This window comes from Molothrus aeneus, chromosome 3, assembly GCF_037042795.1.
Source record: "Molothrus aeneus isolate 106 chromosome 3, BPBGC_Maene_1.0, whole genome shotgun sequence".
NCBI lineage: Eukaryota > Metazoa > Chordata > Aves > Passeriformes > Icteridae > Molothrus > Molothrus aeneus.
In genome coordinates, this window is record NC_089648.1 from 15,802,760 (window position 1) to 15,824,793 (window position 22,034).

The 22,034-nt window shown below is 42.9% G+C and overlaps 1 protein-coding gene across 1 annotated transcript in view; it reads left to right on the forward strand.

Annotated features, from left to right (window-relative positions):
• SPRED2 (sprouty related EVH1 domain containing 2) overlaps positions 1-8,349 on the forward strand; it is a 59,364-nt gene extending 51,015 nt beyond the window's left edge. The window contains exons 5-6 of the mRNA XM_066546340.1: positions 4,328-4,477; positions 4,890-8,349. Of these exons, the coding sequence (XP_066402437.1) occupies positions 4,328-4,477; positions 4,890-5,540 (801 nt within the window). The 3' untranslated portion in view covers positions 5,541-8,349. The remainder of the gene's footprint in view (positions 1-4,327; positions 4,478-4,889) is intronic.
• Positions 8,350-22,034: the final 13,685 nt, after the last annotated feature.

Genomic DNA, 22,034 nt, shown 5'->3' on the forward strand with positions numbered 1-22,034 from the left:
GTCTTGGGTTCTTTTCTCTTTTGTGACTACTGGGCATGTTTTCAATAGTTTCCCCTCAAAACAAAATGCTGGAGCTGGATTGGTTTTAACAGGTTTGAGAAGAATATGGTGTTTCTCTGAGAGACCAGTGGCTCAGTAGTTTAGGACCTGATTTTCCATCAGTGAAATAGCCTGTGTCTGGAGGCCACATCCTTTCTAGATGTATTTCTGTAGGTGAGTGTTTGTATTTGGAAGATTTACAGCAAGCATCTCATGTTTCCACCTTTCACCACCCTCCCCAAAATTTTGCCTGCTATGCTGATGGTAGATAATCCCAGCCAAGTCCCAGTCTTCTTGTGGGGGACAGAAGCTGTTCCCTGCTTCCCTCACGGACAAAGTCCTACCGTCATTTGTTCTTAGTGGCACTTGGTTGAGGATGAGTGTGCCTTTTCTTTGAGAATATGCCTGATTTTCACTGGTCACCAAGTCCAGGTTCAGTCACAGGGGAGGGGCATTGAGAAGACAGAAGACTTACAGAGGCCTGAAGCATCATCATGCCTCTAATCCTTGGTCACTTCATTTCTTCTGAGGGTTTCCCTCTGGCTTCTTGAACCTCAGTTTAGCTATAGCCACCATCAGAAGTACCTCCTTCTGCCTGAACCTTATTTGAGCCTGTTCCAGTGAATGCTTTGTGATCTTACTTTCTGAAGGATACTAGAAGAATAAACCCTCCCTGCTCACATTCCTATGGGATTCACAATTCAGTAGACTTCTCATCTTCTTGGTCCCTTCCATGATCTCTTTCCCGGGCTGGAGAGACCCAGGCTATTTAGTTAGCTGTTGTTGAGAAGCCATCCCATGTCCTCTGTGGTGCTGGCCATGGCTCTGTGAGGTTGCAATGATGGAAATAGGAAATACCCTTACTGGGACAGGGTGGAGAGGGCCAGCACCACAGACAGCTTGGAGCAGCACAGGAGGTACATGCGGTGCTTTGGTGGTTGTCTTTTTTTTACCCTGTTGCTGAGCCACCAAGTGGACACTGTCACAGAGCTGCCTATTTTAATCCCAACACCTCTTTCCTGGCCAGCAATAACTGGCTCAGAGGGCATCATTCTGTGTGTCAGATCAAGGTGTTTATGTCACACTGCTCTTTAGGTTTAGTTATGTTTGGGGGTTTTTTAGCATCCAGCATGTTAAAAGTCTCTCTGCATTATGATATTCTTAAGCAAAGTTTTCAGGGTCAACTTTCATTTTGACTCTTGTGAATAACAAGTTTCATCTGGAAACTGTGTCATCATCTTGTTCATCTCTTTCCTCATGTCACTGATGAGTGTGCCCACCAGCACAGGTGAGGGGCCTGTGGGTTTCACTGGTGACCTTCTGCTTGGGAGGTAGGAATTTTCTACCTCTTTTGTTTTCTTCAGTCCTCAGACCATGCATTCATGTGTGTTAAGAGCACTCTTCCCCTATGTCAGTTTGAAATAGCGAGGGACCTTGGTGGAATATTGGTTTTTGGAAAGTACCAGTGCTTATCCCAGCTGATGGTCAGCAAGGTAACTCTGCAGACACTGCATTTGTCACCCAGTTACTGCCTTTAGTGTCACCAACCAGGAGTCAGCATAAACTTCTTTATGGACAAGTGAGCAGAGACCCAGTCTTAGATAGGTTGATTTCCCCTTTCTGGGTGCTTAGAGTGAGTATTTGTGTCGGCAAACTGCCCATCTAATCTGAGGACATTGAATGTGGAAATGCAGCAATTTTTAATAAGGTGAAAGTGGAGAGCAGCGCCGCAGCCTCTGGTATGCTGCAAACAGGTTTTGTAGCCGTGTCAACACATGTGGAGGAGAGGCTCAGTTGCCCCACCGGGTCTAAAGGGAGAAGAAGGTGTGGAGGATAGCAAAGGTAGATACAAATCAGGCAAGATAAAAATCACTACAAGCTCTTTTCCAGTTGCGTATTGCAGAAATGCTGTCTTCCCAGAGAGGCAGCAAATAGCGCAGTGCTTGGAGGGCTGGTTATAGCTCCCAGCTGCCCTGCTGAGATTATCAAGGAGTTATATCTAGTTTGGGTGGGATTTTTATTTTCATCCAGGACAGGGAGGCAGTTGCAGGACGGTATGTACAATGACCTCCTACTGGGTTGTTTCCCCCAGGCTGCATTGTTTGGACCATGAACACCCATGATGTTTTCGGAGTGTATCCACAAAAGGCTTGTCCCAGCAGGGTTCAGCTGTGGATCCACTGAAGCTGAAGGATCCTGCTGCCTGCCATGGTGCCATTTTAAGGCCCTGCCTCTTTTTTGCTTCATGTCAGTTGAAGTTTCGCTTTGAGAGCAGGCTGGGGCTGCCTGGGCCATGGGGTGTGTTGTGTGGCTTTCTGAGAAGCTTAAATCACAGCTCAGCATCTTGGTCTGCACCATATACAGCTCTGCAGGAAAGGTACTTTTGTGAGTACCAATATGGCTGTTGTAACTAACTCCTGACTCTTTTCAGAGTTTTCAAACAAGTTTTAAGCTTTATGTTACTACAAAACATTTGTAGAAACTTTTTTTTTTTTTTTTAATGTCCCCAAAATGTGTGAGATATTGCAGGGCCTGAAGTTAAGTCCACAAGAATTAGCTTTGAAGGGTTTAAACCCCAGATTTGAACTGCCTTTGTCTAATAAGTTATGAAGACTGATGAAGCCTCTTTTTTAAAAGAGCCTGAATATTGGTGCAGCCTGAATATTGGTTCCACTTTAGAGGTGTTGTTAACTATGTTAAGAGTTGATTTGCTTCTGTGTACTTGTTTAAAAAAAAAAAACCTAAAACAAACACACGTATTAAAAGTCTGTTCTTAATGGGAGTCAGCCATTCAAAACTCATTCTGCTTGTTGTACCTCTCATATAACCCAGCCTGGCTTTACATCACACTGCAAACAACTGTGTATTTGCTTTCAACAAAATAAGTTGGGAGTTCGGTGCTTTTAAAGTGCTGCAAGAGTTAAAGAGAACCAACATCTGTTTTTGTGTTGTAATGCTTCAAGGTGTTCTCACCTTTGGACAGAGTCTTTCAGAATGTTGTTTTCAGAATAAACAAATCACAAAGAGGGTTCTTGTATTCTTGGAGCAAGAAATGCATCTGGTGCAATTCATTGGAAAATAGTATTTAGAGAGTGCATTCTTGACAAGGAGAGAAGGTTTTTCAGGTAAAACCAGTCTTCTGCTACTACTGATACAATTCTTCTCTGCTCTAGTTGTGCAGTCTCAGCTGACTGCAGTGGCAATCAGGACCATGGACTTGTAGCTGCAGCACATCTTGTTAGTTGAGAGGAGGGTGGGGTGGAGATTTCTTTTATTTCAGGCACCAAGGTTTCAGGCACATGCAGTGCTACAGCTGTTCTGCTTGTTGTGCATGGAGGCTCTCTTTTCCCTGCTCTTGGTTTGCTGGTGCATTTAACATTTGTCCATAGATATTCATGGTACTATGAAAAAGCCCAAAACTTATAAATAGAATTAATGGGCAAAATCCTGAATATTGTATGGCAACTGTTTTAACCAAGGAAGGGCTATGGAGAGATGGTGGCTGACATTATTACTTCTTTGTGTGTTTCTGCAGGAAGAGAAATAGGATTGTTAAGATGCAGTAGGTATTGGCAACAGCATGTTACTGTGTGATGTTTCACCCTTTCACAATCATTGTTGCATAATGATGTAACTAATTAACCTAAAGAAAGTGCTCAAAGGGAGGCAGGAATGTATAAAAATACAAGTAACATTCATTGCACAGTAATAGTGAGTTTCAAAAAAGTGACAAAACAAGAAAAAAAAGCCTGAAGTTTTTAAAGGAAAGCTGATATTCAAGTAGCTGATGATGAACTGGAATTCCGTGAGTGTTTGGAGAATGTGTAAAGGTTAACAAAATTGCCAGTATTTTTGTAGCCTGGGTGACTGGTGGGGTACGGCCTGGGCACACAGATGCTCTCCCTGAGCCCTCAGGACCTACAGGATTGCATCATTTGCCGGGGTTTAACTTTGCTCTTCGGAGGTAGCTCCTGGTGAGCACTCATCATCCCACCATGCCCAGGATAACAAATAACATGCCAAGCGAATACAAGTGGTGTTGGTGAATATGTCACGGGCAGGCTATGGCATATTATTTTTCCATGTGTGTGGTGACAGCTTTTATGGCCTGGCAACAGATCTGCCTCTTTCAAGTATTTTATGTGAAATTTCATTAAGCCTCCAGCGGTCAGGTGTTGCCAATACTGCAGGTGTGTGCAAAGTCAGTGAGTGGCAAAACATCCCTTAATGCCCTGTGCTGTAACAGCTGAATGCATGACAATTTTTTTCCCCTTTCCATTTAAAACAGAATGCTACAGATAGCTCCTCCAACTCCTCTCAGAAAAGGGAACAGCCTGTGCGAACTCTGGCTTCTCCTGCATCCTGTGAACATCGAAGAATTTGCACTCGTGGACACCTTCACGACCATTACAGCTCTGACCACTACCATCTAGAACAAGTAAGGTTTCTTCCCAGTGTTGCTACCTCTGTGTCTGCCAGAGTCTGCCAGTGTTTGGTTTTCCTCCACATGCCTGAGACAGCTCCCTCCTTCTGTTCTCCCCATTTCCTTCTCAATTAGCTTTAAATGGCTTCCTGTTATTAAAAAAAGAGGAGAAGGGGGAGGTAACACTGGTTTAGCATGTTCTGTTGTACCACATGCATGCAGGCCAGTGTAGGACTGTGACAGTTTTACTCCCTCATGAGCCAAAGGCTGGAAAAGTCCGTGATGGATCATGGTGAAGGGCATATAAAGAAGGAAAGACAAAGTTTCTAAGTATTGGCTCTTCAGGAAGCAAGGAGACAGTGATTACCAGTAGCAAAATGAGCTTATTTATCTTTTCTCTCTCCTCATCTCCTTCCTACTTCCACAGTCAGTACCACGATCCTACCGGCACGTCAACTTTCCAGATGATGATGAGGAGATAGTGCGCATCAATCCTCGGGAGAAGATTTGGATGACTGGGTATGAGGATTATCGCCATGCCCCAGCACGAGGAAAGAACTTTGATCCTGATGACATGGACTCCTACGTACGTTTTGCCAAAAGTGAGGCCTCGAAACACGAATACACTTATCCTTATGTAGACAACTCGGACTTTGACCTGGGTGAAGATACCAAGGGTGCTGTGATAAAGACTCAACCTGTCAAATTCAAGCCCAGGCGGAAGGAAGATGGTGAGAGGTCGCGGTGCGTGTACTGCAGGGACATGTTCAACCACGAGGAGAACAAGCGGGGTCAATGCCAGGATGCTCCAGACCGCGTCAAGACTTGCATCCATCGAGTGAGCTGTATGTGGTGCGCAGACACTATGCTCTATCACTGTATGTCCGACCCAGAAGGAGACTATACAGATCCTTGCTCGTGTGACACCAGTGATGAAATGTTTTGCCTCCGGTGGATGGCCCTTATCGCCTTGTCTTTCATTGCTCCATGTATGTGCTGTTACTTGCCGCTTCGGGCTTGTTACCACTGTGGGGTCATGTGCAGGTGCTGTGGTGGAAAACACAAAGCTGCTGGATGACTACAGATGCATTCAAAGTGTTAGGTTTTTCCTGTAGTTCAAGGAACACGTTGGTTTTGGAGCACTGCGGTCACTCACTTTAATGCAGCCACTGTGCCCGACAGCATCTGGAAACCACCAGTTTGGATCACTTTACATTGGGTCATCTGGGGCTCACACTGCATTGATTTGCTCATCAACTGTTCTAACTAACTAACCTACAGCATAGACTTTTGTATTATTAATCTGTAATCAAAACAGACTGTCTTGTACATGTTTAAATTTTTTTTTTTTTCATTTAAAATGAGTTTGAGAGAAGAACTGCTTTAAATGGTGGTGGATTGTAGAACATCTCCAGGTTATGTCTGTCTTGCCTCCGCTTGTGTGGTACCAACAGCGTGTTAGCAAGCTTTGGCATTTCTAGAAATGGGACGGTGTAGTGAATGAGATCTCACTTGGAAGATATTTTAACTTACCGTCAAGCTATTGTGTATGTATAGAAGGTGTGCTAGTAACAAACTTGTACCACAACACAGTATTTCTGTCACTGGTTTTCTTTGGGTTTTTTGTTCTGTTTTCCAAAGCAAAAATAGCCATCTAAGCTGCAGTTTCTCTTCTAGGGTCCATCGTCATTTCCTTCAGCAAACATCTTAAATTATTTCTCTGTTCCTAAAGCTCTGTGAACAGAAAGTAAGGCTCAGTTACCATAGTCACATAGCCATTGAGAATCTGATAGTCCTCCTTACCTGTAATCATTTCAGACCACTACTTGAAGGGGAAACTTAAATTTTAGGCTTTTCTCTTTTCCCTAAATAAAATGGAAAAATTGGAAAAATGTGTTTTCAGAGCTCTGCCCAAAAAGAAAGGGAACTTCTTCGTAGAGATCTGTGAATAAAACACTAAGGTTCCAGATGAGGAAAATTGTTGATATGCAAAGAATTACTAACAATGCAATGTCAAAAGCACTATTACGGCAATTCTGGGGAAATGCTGCATTAAGTGGTGGATTATATGGAAAATCGTGTGTGTTTGTTTTCTGTATCCATGAGCATGAGAACATTCGCGTCCACTGTAGTAACAACATTTAGCAATCCAAGCAGGTATTGAAAAATCCAAAGCCAGGATGTTAACTACTACTTCCAGTCTGTGACCTGCGGTCCCAATCTGCCAGATACTTCCACACGTCTCAGCACGTTGCTGTGAGCCTGTGTGTGGGATGGAGCATGTGAGTCCTTGCAGGAGCCAGACTGAGGCATCTGCCTGGCTTTTCCCCTCCCCAGTTCACCACCCAGGTTTATCAAGTGGATGCATAAGGTGCATACAGCAGGATAATATTACTTTAATTTTTTTTATTATTATTTTTTTTAATGTCATGTTGTCTTGTGTACAAGGCTTGTAATTAGCTTGGAAAAAGAGTATTTTTCTAATATATTACAAGGAATAGCCAAATAATTTTTATTAAAAAATAAAAAAAAAGATTTAGCGCAGTGAGCTCTAACTAGCATAGTACAATCCGAATACTTTGAGGCAGCTAGGGATTGGCTTGTCAAAGCTGGCACTGCTGTTCCTGCCATAATTTCTTTCTGCAGTAAATTGCCAGTGGGCGCATGTCCTTTCCCTCCCTCTATTGCACATTGACATCAGTCTTAAAAGAGAGGATTTTTTTTTTAAGAATTAATTTGCCAAATAAATGTAAAAGGAACGCTTGCCATTCTTTCTTGGTGGAATGTCCCAACGGTTCCTCTGAGAATTAATCACAGCTTTTTAGTCAACCGTGAATTAAGTATGCAATGTGCTTATTATACACTATAGAGTTGGGTAGGTTTAATTCATAGCAGTTACAGGGGATTTTTTCAGTTGGAGAAAAAAAAATTGAATGATAGTGGAAAAGGGATGGAGTGTTACACTCTGGGTGATACGTCTGGGTTTGCTGAATGAAATATAAATATTTTGTGCCTAATAGCAGTTGACAAATCTCTCAATGGTGTCTAGTAAACATCAAGCCAGCCTCGTAAAAAAATAATTATTGAAACAACCTTTTCCTTTTATTTCTGTTCTCAAAAGTTGTTTCATGTAAACAAACATCTGTAAGATCTTCTCTCTATAAAGCACAACACTACAAAAAGATCTTACAGTTTTTTGTCCGGTCTTGAAGTGCCCCTATTTATTTAAGTAAAGTAGACATACTCCAAGCCTTTCTGTATGTCTGAAAATAAAAGTTATTAAAAAAAAAGTCCCTCTTTTTAATTTTTTTTCTTTCCCCCTCCTTCTTCCCTCTTCTCTTGGGTTTTTGTAATACTTGTAGATTTTGCTGCGTACGTTATTTGGTTTGTGATGGCAGTGGTGTAAGGGCACAAGGATAGAAATGGGTGGTTTTTTGTAAATATTTCTCCTTAATTTCCACACTGCTGCTGAACAGTGTGTAGCATTCTCCCAGTCAGCTTTGCAATACTGACATCAATCATTTGAGAGAAATTATTCAGATTTTATTTTTGTATCTGTGGTAACAAAAACATTAACCAATTTTTTTTCCTGTTGTGGAAAGGTTTTGGGTTTTTGTTTGTTTTTTTTTTTTCCAAGCTATTGCTCACGTTAACAAATTAAAGTGCCTGAAGCCTCATCATTATGTATCTATATACTAAAAGTTAAAACCCTGTTGTATTGATTTTTATAAGCCTTTTTACCTCTGTGTAAAAAAAAATATATATACAAGTGTATGATGTACATTTTAGTTCTTAACTTCTTTTTTTATTGTTTCTAATATGTATGATCAGTGTAGCTATTGCTTTAAAATGTACCGTGTAAATACAAATACATCATATCAAAATGATGACGTTTATTGTCAGAATTATGCTGTTTATTGTTGTTGAGGTGGCTGGGGACTGAGGGGGAGACAGTATGTGGGAGCATCTCCAGAGCTCAGGGTTTCTAAGGAAAAAAATGGCTCAATTTTACAATTTTGGGTGGCAAAGGCTGCTAAGCCTTGGGCACAGGCCATTCTCATCCAGACACAACAAGGGAGGACGAGGATGGGTTGGTTTTTCCTGGTGGTTTTTAGGTGTTTTCCGGATGTTTGGTGCATTTGGCGGGAGGACGTGGCCTGGCGGCACCAGGCCCCAGTAGGCCCTGGCAGCCATGGCAGCGGCCAAGGCTCCCTCTTGCTCTCCCTGCTTTTCTCCCCTGAGGCCTCAGCGCCCGCACAGCTCTGGGCTGAGCTGAAGATGGTGCAGGGCTGTTGTTACTTGGCTTTGTTTCAAAATCTCAGCAGGGCTCTGAGAAGGGGGGAGCAGGGCAAGGCCACAGATGTGGCTGCCGAGCAAGCGAGGGCCATCCCGGCTGCTGAGCACACACGGGGCAGGTTTGCAGCCACTGGGAAGGAGAGATGCCTGAGGTGCCTGGCACGGCCATCCCTGCTCAGAGAGGCTTAGCATGGAAAGGGAATAACCCACTTTAAATGGATACCAGGCTGCTACCAATCAATGGGGGAAATCAGGGAGAAACCAGTGAGTATATCTAAACATTTATAATTATTTCCAACGGCTTGGTCAGGCCAACACCAACCACATCTGCCGAGCCCAGGTTTCTCTTTCCATAGGTAAGTGATGATAAAGCTGTTGCTCCTCTTTTATGTGCTGCTGGTTGTTTTGCTGCTGAAGAACAAAGCTGCCTCAAGCAGTATGTAGGAGAGGAGGCAAAAAGCACACTTTTTATTCATTTATATTTGTTTACATATTCCTAGAAACATGATGTGTTCATATAAACAAAGATTTCTGTGTACATTTATTATACAACTGATGATGTGTGTATGTTTTTTAAACAGACGTGCAGCCCTCATGAGAAATGCTCAGTGTGGGTCAGGTGCTGTGTTCAGGACTCTGCACACAAGATTATTCAGTTTGTGTTTGTGTTTGGCTCCATCAGCAGCAAAGCTGCAAAGTATTGCTCACAGTCCATCACTCTTAACTAATGGAGAAGAACTTCGACCCTATTCCTTCGCCATTTGGATTTAGCTCATCCTACAAAATGCCTGGCTAAAACCATGTTTCTTGCAGCCTGCAATGTCCTCTTGCTTTCATCCACAAATCCAAAGGTGTTGCTTATGCCTGGAGATTTCTAAACTGAACCAGAAAACGTTACATTTGGGCACTGAATCTGTGGAAAACACAAGTGTCATCAAGATACGAGGCACCATGAGCATCAGCCAACTTTCTGCAGCATAATTTACTACTGTTGTCTGTCTGGGACAGGTTCTGTCCTCATGGTAGGATGCAATCAGAGACTGAGATTGGAGAGAACACAGATACTGTAAGCTTGCAGCCATATGAAACGACATGTTGAATATTTTATGTTTAAAAAAAAAATCTAGTTCACTAGTAAATGTAACACAAAATACATTTTAGAATAATGTCTTCATCCAGGCTGAGTTTTAAGGTCTGACAATTGCAGCTTGGCATTTTCTAGCAAGGACTGGACACCAAGTGTGCAGCTACCATTGCCTGGGTCAGAGTGGCTCTCCAGGTCTCTCTTTTCCCTATTTAAGCAGCAGCTGTGCTGACCCAGCTCACACCCAGGCTTTTCCCATGGGATGGCATCCTTGGTTTCAGACCAACACAGTTCCACCTGTGTGAATTGTTCTCCTCATAGCCTGTGAAATGAAGGAGTCAGAGGGTAAGGAGAGGATTTTCTTGACTGCCCCCTCAGGAAACCTGCAAATGCTTCTAAGAAGTCTCTCCTTATAGAAGCAGCATCAGGTCAGGAATGGCAGAGTGAGTGGAGGGCAACTGCAAGGGGTAACCAGTGTGGTTCCCTCCAGCTCTGTTCTTCTCTAAGGGACAAAGATAAAGAGCATTTCTCAGCAGTGCAGCTGCTTGGCATTGCTTTCAGGGGCATGAGGAGAATTCACCTGGCCTCCTTTAATCACTGGGTTGGAGGTTTCTCTCACTCTGCTTGGAGAGTTTGTAATTTAAATGTGCAAAACAGACTTACCCCTGTTGTGAAAACAAGTCCAAGAGTTTGAATGACTTCCATAAAGTCATATGCGGGGTTTGTGACACAGTCTGTCTTGGAGTATCCTGAGCACAAGTTCACCACCATCTTCATCCAAAGGTCGTTTCTCCTATCATCCTGGAGATTAATGAGGAAGTTTGGGCTTTGTCAGGAGCCTTGCTGCATGGAGCATAAACCAAGCTGCCAGCAAGGGGTGTGTAAATCTTCTTTCTCTGCTAATTCCACCTAAAAATGCAGATTTGAAGTAGCTGTCAGGATGCCTGGAAACAAGAGGTATCATTGCATGTGTTCTCAGTACTTATCACTGACAGAACTTGTCTTCTTGTAATAAAAGAAATGCAGCCTTTTTCTGTGAGAGCAACAAAGAGATACTTTTCTTTCTTTAGCACACAATGTTAGGTGAGTTAACATCCTCCTAACACCTTGTCCTTTTCCAGGATGTATTTAGCAATTGAATTCCTTAGAATCTTGATGACATCTGTGGAAATAAATAGAAAAATGTTTGGCTTCCACCCAGAGACAAGATATTTAAATGGTGGAAAGTATGTGTGTATTTTTGGGGTCTTATACTTAGATCCCCACAAATATTTTTAGTTGCTTTCCTGCAGTAATGCACAACCATCCCATGCCATTCATCTCATTCCCTACTTGTAAATTCATTTAGGAAGAGTTGACAGACTTTGGTTTGGCTTCTGTTAGATTCCAAGCCTGCTGCCTAACATCATGTGAGACGGGGTCTCACAGCAGTGCTCTGGGTGGTTGTAAGGAGAATGGTTTGTGAGGACTGTAACACATCCAGTCTCTCTGCCTGAGCCATCACAACTTCATACTCCGAGGTGGCAAGGAAAGTAAGAAGTGATTTTCAGACTTAATGTAATTCATGTAATTGCCCAAGGAGTCACAGATATTAGGAGTAAGTATCATTGCCTCGGGGAGCGAGAATTAATGCATACTTCGGGATGGATAAGACATTGCCAAGTCATACACAGCCTTAAACTTAATTCTTATCTAGATTACTTAATTATTATTAATTATATAGAAAATGTCACATGAACTAGAATTCCCTTTATTGCATTTTCTGAGCTTATTTCACAATGAGTTACTAAATTGGCCAACATCTGTTTTAAGGCAACTGACAGAACTGCTATCAGGCTTACTGCTTTGAGCAAGCACTTTGCTGATTTTCACACTCTTAATTTCCCCACTTCAGTGTTGTGCCAGTGTTATCTTATTAGCTAATAGAGCTCTTGATGTGACATTTCAGTGGTAAAAAAGAAGAACAGGGATAGGGAACTTGTCAATACAGTGAGACCCTTGAAGTATCAAGTCTGATATGCTTCCAAATGTACCCTATCTTCAAATCAGAGATTTCCAGTATGCAGATTACATTTGGCTCTGACCTCATTCAGAAACTAAAAGCTCAGACACTTCTAAAGTTTAAAGCATCATCATCCTTGTGCCCCAGAGAGTAATTTCCAACTTTAAAAGCCCAATTCCAGAACAACTGAACGCAAGTGATTTCACTTTAAAAGTGCATACTCTTTACAACTTCCTGAAAACAATGATAAAAGCCAGGTTACAAAGTATAACTTTCAACTACATTTTTCAAAAGTCCAGGCCACAGCTTACAGCAGAGAGTATTTTGGTGTGGGCAACCAAAAGAAACAATACTCTGCTGGTTTTGTTCAGGAGTCTGAACATTGCAAAATTCAAATCCCAATAAATTTGTATCAGAAAACTCTGAACAGCTAAAACAAAAAAGGAAATAGAAGTTAGGACTTAATGCAGATGCGGGGAATATGGTTCATCCTAGATATGAAACATAAGAAATACAATCTTCTTTTTTTATTTCTTTTCTTTTGAGGGACACCTGAAAGGAAGCTCCCATTGTCACAGTAATGTATGGGTATGGGGCCTGATGTTTAAGCTGGAATGCCCCCAGAAGTTTCCATGTTTCCCTTCTATTCCTGTGAGGACGGGCAGATGGTCTGTGCTCCAAGAGGAGCGTTCAGAGCAGTACCATGGCTCAGGCTGTCAAACTGGAAGTGTATCTATGTATATGTATATACATATCCTTTTGGAAGAGAAATCCAAAATTACCAACATGATCTGAAGTCCTAAGTGAGAGCCACCCTTTAAATAACTAAATAAACAGGTAAAACTCCAGCTGTATGGCTGACCCTGGTAGCTTGGCAACAATGAATGGTGTTTTCAGTGCAGTGACCCCAAATCTTGGGGATGGCTGTAGGATTTCTCTGTTCACTTAATGAATAGATCTCAGTGAACATCTTCATCTAGAGCAAAACCCCAAAACCTTATTAAGTGGTTGAGCCAGCCGCAGAAATGAGAAGGCTTCCAAATAGCAAGCAAAATAGCAATAGGATGAAGCAGAGAGATATATTCTGCTCAGAGGAGTTTTCTGCTTTGCTGTGGCTCGAGGGTCACGTGCTGGATGGTCAGTGATGCTGTTTCTCAGGGGACATTGACTGGGCTCTGGGGAAACCATGGGCATTTTGGCAAGCAGGAAAGCCTGTGCATTCATTCATCTGTCTGAAATGGAGGAGTTTGTGGTAAGCCATGTGGCCAGAGCAAGGCAGCCTTTGCAACAGTGCCAGTTCCACAGTTTAAATACAGTTTCTGCCACAAGGCTGAGACATAGTTGTACTTCCACATGTGGCCAGAAATGCCACAGGCCTAGAGAAGGCTGCAGGTTGAGCAGGGTCCTCACACTTACCCCTGTCTTTGCAGAGAGATCTCTGCAGAGAGATTTGAAGGGCTGCAATGTGCCCGGGAGGTAGCAAAAATACCACATACATTTAATTTCAAAACTCCAACATCCATCCCCAATACAATGCTATTTGCTGCATTTGTGCTTCTCTAGACTTTGAATAAATGGGTTCCTTCCAGCAATAGGTAGGCGTCTCCTGACAACTGGAGACTCTTCTCCATTTCCCTGAGGTAAAATCCTAATTCCACTTAACTCAATGGCCAAAGACCCAGATACTAAAGTGAAGCCAGGATTTCTCACCTGGGATTTGAAGGGTTTGGATGCCAGTATCTTAAGATTTGGCACTCAAAACTACTCCTCCACTGATAGCTCTCTGAGGTGAACTTCCCATGATCTTCTTGATCAGCCTGGAGAAGACTGAGGGGAGACCTCACTGCAGTTACAACTTCCTCAGGATGGGAAGAAGGGCAGGCGCTGATCTCTCTGGTGACCAGTGACAGGACCCAAGGGAATGGCCTGAATCTGAGTCAGGGAAGGTTTAGGTTGGATATTAAGAAAAGTTTCTTCATCCAGAGGGTGGTTTGGCACTGGAACAGGCTGCTCAGGAAAGTGTTCCCAGTACAAAGACTGACAGTTCAAGAAGCATTTGGACACATTCAGGCACATGGTGTGATTGTTGGGGTGTCCTCTGCAGGAGTTGGGCCAGGAGTTGGACTTCGGTGATCTCTGTGGATCCCTTCCAGCTGAGGATATTCCATCATTCTGCTTCCCCCATCCTCCTCAGAGACACTGGATACAATGACAGTCTACATCCATAAAAGGGGATTTCTTCTACTACATCGTGCACCAGTTCCCCAGTTCTGTCTTAAAAGGGCTGTTTGAAATGGGAGCCACTTTCTGCTGCTGCAAAGGAACAAGTGTCCTAGTGACAGCTGAGGGTTTTGTGGAACCCTAGGATCACTGATTTTAAACTTAGCTTGTCACCCGTTTTTTTTCCTGTGCCAAATTACCAGGATATTTAATTTAGTTGGACCTTCACAAAAGAAATATAGGTAGGAAGAGTAAACAGTTTTGACTTTAAAAGTGACAAATTGGCAGGGAGGTTCCCTCAGCCACCTTTCACTCATTTTTGGCAGCTTGCAGGGTTTCCAGCTGGCAGCAATGATTTCTGATATTAAGTTGAAATTCCAATCAAAGATTTTTTTAAAAGGCTGAAAGGATACCTGTGTAGTAACATTCATGACCAAAAGGTCCTGAAACAAAGAAGCACCTCTGAAAGGACTGTGTTTTCAAACCCACTCACATACATAACATTTTAAGAGCTGTCACCATCAGAGCACTTTTTGTGGCCAGTTCCTGAAGGAAGTGGTTGTAAAGATGTGGCATCAAGAGCAGCAAATCCAGGTGCTGAGCAGAGAGCTTTTGAACTTAGAGCAAATGTGTGATATTTTTTCTAACCAGAACAACTGCTGTTTGTGACCATCTGAACTTTGAGCTACAAGAAAATGTCTTTGGGGTTCATCAGGCTGATATCCTGTCTCTAACCACAGCCTGAACCATATACTTCAAAGGGAAAGAATACAAGAAACTCTGTATTGGAATCATCTGCTAGCAGAGGAAATTTCTTCCCAACATCAGATAACTTGTCATTGATTTATCCCCTCAAACAGGAGAGTTTATGTGCCTCTTAAAAAAATCCATTTGAATGTTAACAGTGATGTGAGTTTATTCATTAACCCTAACAAATTTTTATTTAAAATATATTTGATTTCTTTAAAATAACAACTCTTCTACATTTTCTCTGGTGGTTTTCCTAGAGCTGAAATGACAGTTTGAGGGTTTTTTCCAGCCACCTTTTTATACAGCTTGCCCTTGAAATGTGACGATGTTCAGGAGCTGCAGCCCTATGGCAGCTATTTTGCAAATGACAGTGTCTCTTCCTCCAAATCCTTCTCCTGGCAAGAGATTTAATCCTCTTTTATGGTTCCTGTAACCATCATTTCCTGATTGTTGGGATGATACTATGTTCTTACTGTTGTACAGTTTCTCTGGAGCCTCCTGTATGTCAAAGACCCAAAACAGATTGAGGGTACGAGGCAGGTAGTGAAAACACAGCAATTTATTGGTTTGTTTGTTTGTCAGATTGCTGACATTGAGCTGGATTTATAAGATTTGTTTTCTAGAACTCAGATACTTTCCAAAGTACAGCTCTGCTGTAGCTGTGAATATAAACTAGGATGAACGGGGTGTCTGACAGGAAGGTGAAAAGTCTGTATTTAGGCTCAATGGCCTTTGCACTGAGAGGTGTTGAATGTCTTAATTTTTTCTGAAACCCATGAGCTTGATAGGTGTAAAACATTGACCCTGCTGAGGTCAATGGCAAACTTCCCACTGACTTTAGTAAAGTATAATCACCCCCAAAATACAGGGTTATGACACTAATTATTGGCAGCTATTTTTCTAAGACCCTGGCTAATGCACAGAACAAACAAGAATGCCTCTGTGGGTTTTATTTCTTTTTGCAAAGGTCTATGCATTTTCCCAAAACCTATAATGAAATACAGAAAAATTCTGCAGCCTAAGTTGCCATCACAATCCATTTAAGGGTCATTTATTTGGTCTTAGTCACAAACAACACAAAGATTTCCTTTGCATAATACAAGGCCTGGCCACTTGAGCAGTTCAGCCAAATAGTAACAGCTTGGTGTTTCTGGTGCAGAAACTCACTGGTTGATGTTTGGATCCTAATGTGAGACTTCTAATCTGGTCGTTTAGTGAATTTTAATTGCTTCAACACAAAGTACGGATGAGCAGCATCTCTGGAAACCAGGCCACAGATCACCGAAAATAGTAGGTACAGGGCTCTCTAAGATGTGGGTCCTAAGGCTCTGCGCCTCATTGAATTTAATTACAGCTTGGAGTAAAAAGACACACACAAATTCGTCTTTGGCTTGGTTTCTTACAGTTTTGTATTTGCACCATTAATCTTCTGCTTTTCCTATCCATTGCTCCAGTAATGCTTCTTGAGCCACATGTCCAGGAAAAACCAAACCAAGGTCTTGAAGACATTAATCTCCAACAGGCGTCATAAAAATAGGCATCTGGGTAAAACAGAGAGCTCTTAGTACCCTTGCTGAGCTCATCCCTGATTAGACACTGGGCAAACAGTGTGGGAAAACCCTTGTTACGAGTGCCTTACCTGTGGATAAACTCAGCTGGCAGTCATGCCGTGCTGGACACTAAACAGCCACCCCACAAGAGCAGCTTTGCTTTCACACCATACCTCTCACTTAAACAGCCAGTCGTGCTCAGACACATCCTTTAGAAACCAAGCCCTGTTTATTTCATCACTTGTGGAATACTTGTTTTAACATATACCAGTGATATCTAGGAGGGAAGTGACCATGAGAGCAAAGACATGTGTCAAGTAATGCCCTGGGTTTTTTCAGTTTGACTCTAGCAGCTAGAGGGTCTGCTTCACAATTTGTTAATTCAGCTGTGAGTGTTGGCTGCATCTTTGAAGGACTGTATGTGGCTGATTTTTTTGTTGTTGTTGTCAGGTTGAAGTCTGCTTTCACCTTTTTTTACCATTTTCTTGTGCATCAGTATCAGTATTTTTCCATCTATGAAGCTAAATTATTGTAGTTGCAAAGCCAGTGACTCCAAGAGATTTCTTTGGGCCTCTGCTTGTATGATGAGAGAGATTCCTGTGCTCCAAAAGGCCTAAAATGTCTGGGTCTTGCTAATTATAACAACCCAAAAGGGAATAGTCTAGCTGACTGTATGTAGGCCAGACTTAATCAATTAACACAGTGAGATAATGACATACCAGCCTATGGAGCCTTCTAAATATAATTGTGTGTGGAGAAGGCCACTGGCTACAGGATGGCTTCACAAGTTAAATAGTACAGGACTGCCAATATTTAGATCTGGGATTTCCAAAAGACCACACAGAGACAGAGAGCAACAGCAACTTCTGAAGAAATGTGCATCTTTCCATGCTAATATCTCTACTGAAAGCACAGCTCAGGGGACACTGAGATCAGAAATTTATTTCCACTGCCATCCTTTATGGCTGGTGGTTGCAAGCTGATACCTGCTGGAGTTGTTCAGCCAATGGGGTTGTTCCCATGTACATCATTGCAGAGCACACAGAAACTTTGCTTGCCTAGAAAGTTTCAGTCATATGTGCTGCCGTATTGTTTGAGCTCATGTGAGCAGAAGTTTGCATAACAGCTCTTAAGAAAGTGGGCCTCAAAATGTCAGAGGGAGCCCCCTTTCATGTAGAAGATGAAAGCCACATTGTCTTGGCTGAATTCCAGCATCTATCCTTGTGTGTTCGAGCGGATGATGGAGGATTTCTGGTGGTGGCTCCTGAACCGGGGACCCTTTTACAGCCAATAAAGCTGAGTTGATTTGCCTTGATTTTGCCATGGGCTAAGTTGGGTACAAAGAGGTTACTGTAAACTCTTAATTGCTGGCTGCTTGAATGTGTGTGCAAGCCCCTGGTTCACCCATGTGTACAAGGAGGGCAAAATAGGAGTGCCTTCCTTTTTGACCCTTTTGTCTAATCTGGTTTGATTGTAAGATCTTCCAGGCAGAGATTGTTACTGCGTGGTTGCACATTGTCTGCTGTGCTGGGGACCCTGGTTCCAGTGGTATGTAACCGCCCTCAGCAGCTACTCTCACGTGAATAAAATATGACCAGCAGAGTGGTCTGAGTAATCTATCAAATAATCCCCAGCTCCACCCACATACAGCTCCTCCATGTGAATCCTAAAGGTTAATTAAAAGAATCTAAAGAATAGTAGGGTTAGAGTGATTTTGGTTGAGCGCCGAAGATTGATGTAACCTCACAAGCTCCCCGGGCTTAGGGTTTTACATCGTTGCTGGCTAGTCCCCAAAAGACCAGGACTAGGTTTCTAGCTGCTCTGTGGAGGCTATGCCAAACTACAGGTTTAAATATTCATTGCATTCTTCACATGCCAAATCATCTAAATTGGAAAGCAGGAGTCTAAGATTTTGCAAAGCTGCTCTTGCACAAAAAGACCATTAAAAATTCATCGTGACAGAGAAAAAACAACAACATTGCCAGGAGTAGGGAACTTTCTGTTGACTTGGCTAATGCTGTGTGGAGCTAACCCACATTAATCCACTTAAATGGAAGGGTGAGCCTGATCCAGTAAAAGCAATAAATCCTCTTTAGAGCTGACCAGACTCCAGTTGCACTATAGGAGAACCAGTCTGAATGGCAAACAGTTGGCAGGGGGTAACTGGATGGGGCCTGAATTTCCAATGCACCAGATAATTTAACCCACAGCATCCCCTTTCCCTTATATGTGCAAACCAGCTGTGGGTAGGACCATATCCCAAAGTTCATGGCACCAGAGATGGAATAAAGACTGCAGGACAGGGAAACTCCCTGCCAGTACAGAACTGGAAAGATTGAAGTAGCTCTCTGTTATTACAGGGACTGGGTACCTGAAATGCCTGTGTTGGAAGAGTTATCCCAGGCAGCTCAAGCAAAGGGGGTGAAGTGCAGGGAGCAGATGTGGACAGAGAAATGCCTGACCTGGAGCTGGTGGGGCTCTGCCTTGCCTTGGAGGCAGTTTGCAGATGTTAAGAGAGAATGGTCAGCTGCTGCTGCCTTGCTATGGGTGAGGGACGAAGTGGGTTGCTCTTAAGCTCCACAGAATTACATCTGAAGCTGAATCGGCTTGGGAGCGAGAGGATCTGCATGCCTGGGAAGTGGCTGTTACTATCAGAGAGCAATTTTCTCAAGGCTGACCCAAGACATGGAACTATACCCAGACTGGGTGAATATCTCTGTTTCCTTATTCCTCTGAGAAACTGGGCCTGAATTTAAAAGGCTGTTTAACACTTTGAAGCCACCCACAGTTCTGTCTTTGCCTCCCACGCAAGCTCCAAGGAACTGACTCATTCCCACCGTATTTTCAGCTGCGCGTAGATCCTGCTCACAGCTCGGGAAGTTCCCCGTTCAGCCAAGCAAATCAAGTGCACATTGTGCCTTGAGTTAGCTGAGCTTGAAAGGGCTTTGCGACACCGACTCACAGCCGACAGTATCTGAAAACATCTGGCCTGCCTTTTAAAGTCGAGTAGGGGCCATATTCTTGAGTTAGCTGTATAATTTATGCCTTATCTGCTGCTCTCTATTCATGATGCTTCCTTATGTTAAATAGCTGTGAAAATAAGTGACACAGTCATCTGCTGTTTTAATGGAAAGAGGTCTGCTCATGAACAGGCATTCACCTCTCTTCTCCTCTTCCAAATGGCAAACTCTCATTTCTCTTGCCGTGGGGACACTGTTTGGGTTTTGCAGAGCTTTCAAGGGTGTGAATGATACATACAGCTCTGGATGGTTTGTGACTCAGGAAAGCTTTTTGCAAGGGGAAACATAGGATCGTCCCTCTGTCTCCTGCCAGTCTGGTGAGCTGAAATGTTCTTTCCAGTTTGGACTAAAGTCCTGACATCCCTGGATTTCTAACTCACTAATTCTTTCACTGCTGAGGAGAATAACTCACTTCTTGCTGACATCATGCTGTCCTCCCGCTATGCCGTATCCACTGTGAGTCTTTAAAGCTTCATGCTAAGCCTGAACAATTACACCCACGTTTTGACTGGGAAACAGAGACAGATGAAGGCAGTTAGAAGGAGGACGTGGGAGCCTTGCCTTCTATTTTCCTGTTCTTCACACTGGGCTCATTACTGCCATCTCTTCCCCTGCCTGGTAGCAAATTTCCAGCAAATGAATTGGGGTCACCACTCCCAGCTTCTCTATAGATAATAACTGTGGTCTATTTGGGCTCTAGACCATTTCTGCATGCCATTACACCACAGCAGAGTCTTTACAGATAAACATTTGCAGGTTTGTAAGCACAGTCCTACTCACTACATCATTACAGAAGAGAGGGGGAGTAAACATCCTTTGCAGTACAAAGGAATTGTCAACAAACTCGGAGAGAAGGGGAGAAATATCCAAAGGCACTGTCCATTTTTGGCTTGTTGCATTTGGTTTCTTTCATGCTACTCACTGAACGTTTGCTCCCTCTGCAAAATCCAGGGCAAAGGACTGGCTGTTGTCTGCACTATTAACTAATGAAGTCAGGAATTTACCTCTGTTACCACCTGGTAATTGAATAATATAAAACCTAGCTCCTCTGTCCTACTGGTACTGGGCTGAGTTGCATCAGCTTCTGAGGAGCTTTTTGGAGTGCAGAGTCCTGACCTGCTCACAGTGGCTAGTATGAGCTGAGACATGAATAAACAATAAAGGAGATAAAGGAGAGGCTGGGTTGAAAGCAACAGCTGTTTCCTATGGACTGCTGAATAAACTCCAGCTCCTCTTGCTGATGGGCTGGGCTTTTGTCATTGTGCAAAGGAATGAACTGCTCTGGGAATCGCATTCTGATATGGGAGCAGTGGTGTTTGTGTATCACCAAGTATAAAGGGTCTGCTCAAAAACTTCTAAGAAGAAAAAGATGTCTACTTAATAATGTATTTATTTCAGGTAGTTCCCAAACTTTTAGCTGTGTTATCTCACTTCAGCTGTGGTTCTAGAAGTAGAATTACACCTAGGCTTGCACATGTAGCTCTTATATGGCAAAGAGCAAAGTCCTTAGCCCAAGATAAGGACCAAGATTTGCTGACTCCAGATGTGCTCCTCTACTGTAAAATACTTTGGAGGCCCAATGCTACATTACACAAGCCACTCAGTGGTTTTAACATTCATTTCAGCGGGAGCAATCCTTTCTCTGTGTAACTAAGCAAAAGGTTTGGTTTGAGCCTGTTGCTATAATGAATTTCTAGAGCTGGGCTTGTGGGAGTGACTCCATTAGTTAAGCATGAGCCTCTGCCTCTGCTCTACCCCCAGGAGTTCATATCAAGTTTTGGAGCTTTAGGCATTTACTCCTGTTTTCCACCAGTGGAGCAGAGAGATGAGCTTGGCCAGGAGAAGTGGATTTTCCTTGTACTTCTGTTGTGTAAGCTCATCCCATTTGTTTGGAAATCAAGTATTTTTCTTTTATAGAGAGGCAGAGGTTTTGGTTATCTCAATAGTACACCAAGAGGAAATTCTAATATCAGATCCAGGAAAGAGATAAATGCAATATATCTTAATGCAACAATGTCCTTTGCAGTTTACTAGTACCAAGTTACTATATCTGAAAATCCTTTAGAAAGTCTATTCACTTAAGGTAATCTCTCACTTTGGGGAAGACCTGGTCACTTCTATTTATATGTGTAAATCCTCCCACAAATTATTCCAGATTAACAAATCCCTATCCTCCCTCTCTGTCTCCCAGCTGAAGAAGGGTGGCTGCAGACTACCATTGACACTGTCACTGCAGAGACCTTCCTCACAAAAATGAAGATCTTGTAGGGAGCCAGAATTTCCATTTGGCTCCATAGGGAGCCATTTATAATTTTTACTTTTTTTTTTTTTTTTTTTTTTTTTAAGCAGTGTGTGTAACGTGTTTTAAAATATGAATAAGCAGAACCTGGAGTGGGTCCACTGGTGCATCCCCTCTTCAGTATGAGGCACTTGGCTCCAGCTGTGGTGGGAATTGAGGGCAGCTGGGTCTGGTGGGCTGTGCTGTGAGCCTCTGTGTGACTCTCTGGGGTGGCTGCAGGGTACCTGGGCTGCTGGCAAACTGGGCACCTTAGAAGGACAGAGCATACCAGCCCCATCTCCCCAGTGAACAGAGAAATGGAGCTGTGACTCCATCCAGGTTGTCTGTATCTTCCTTTTTTATAGGGGGAAG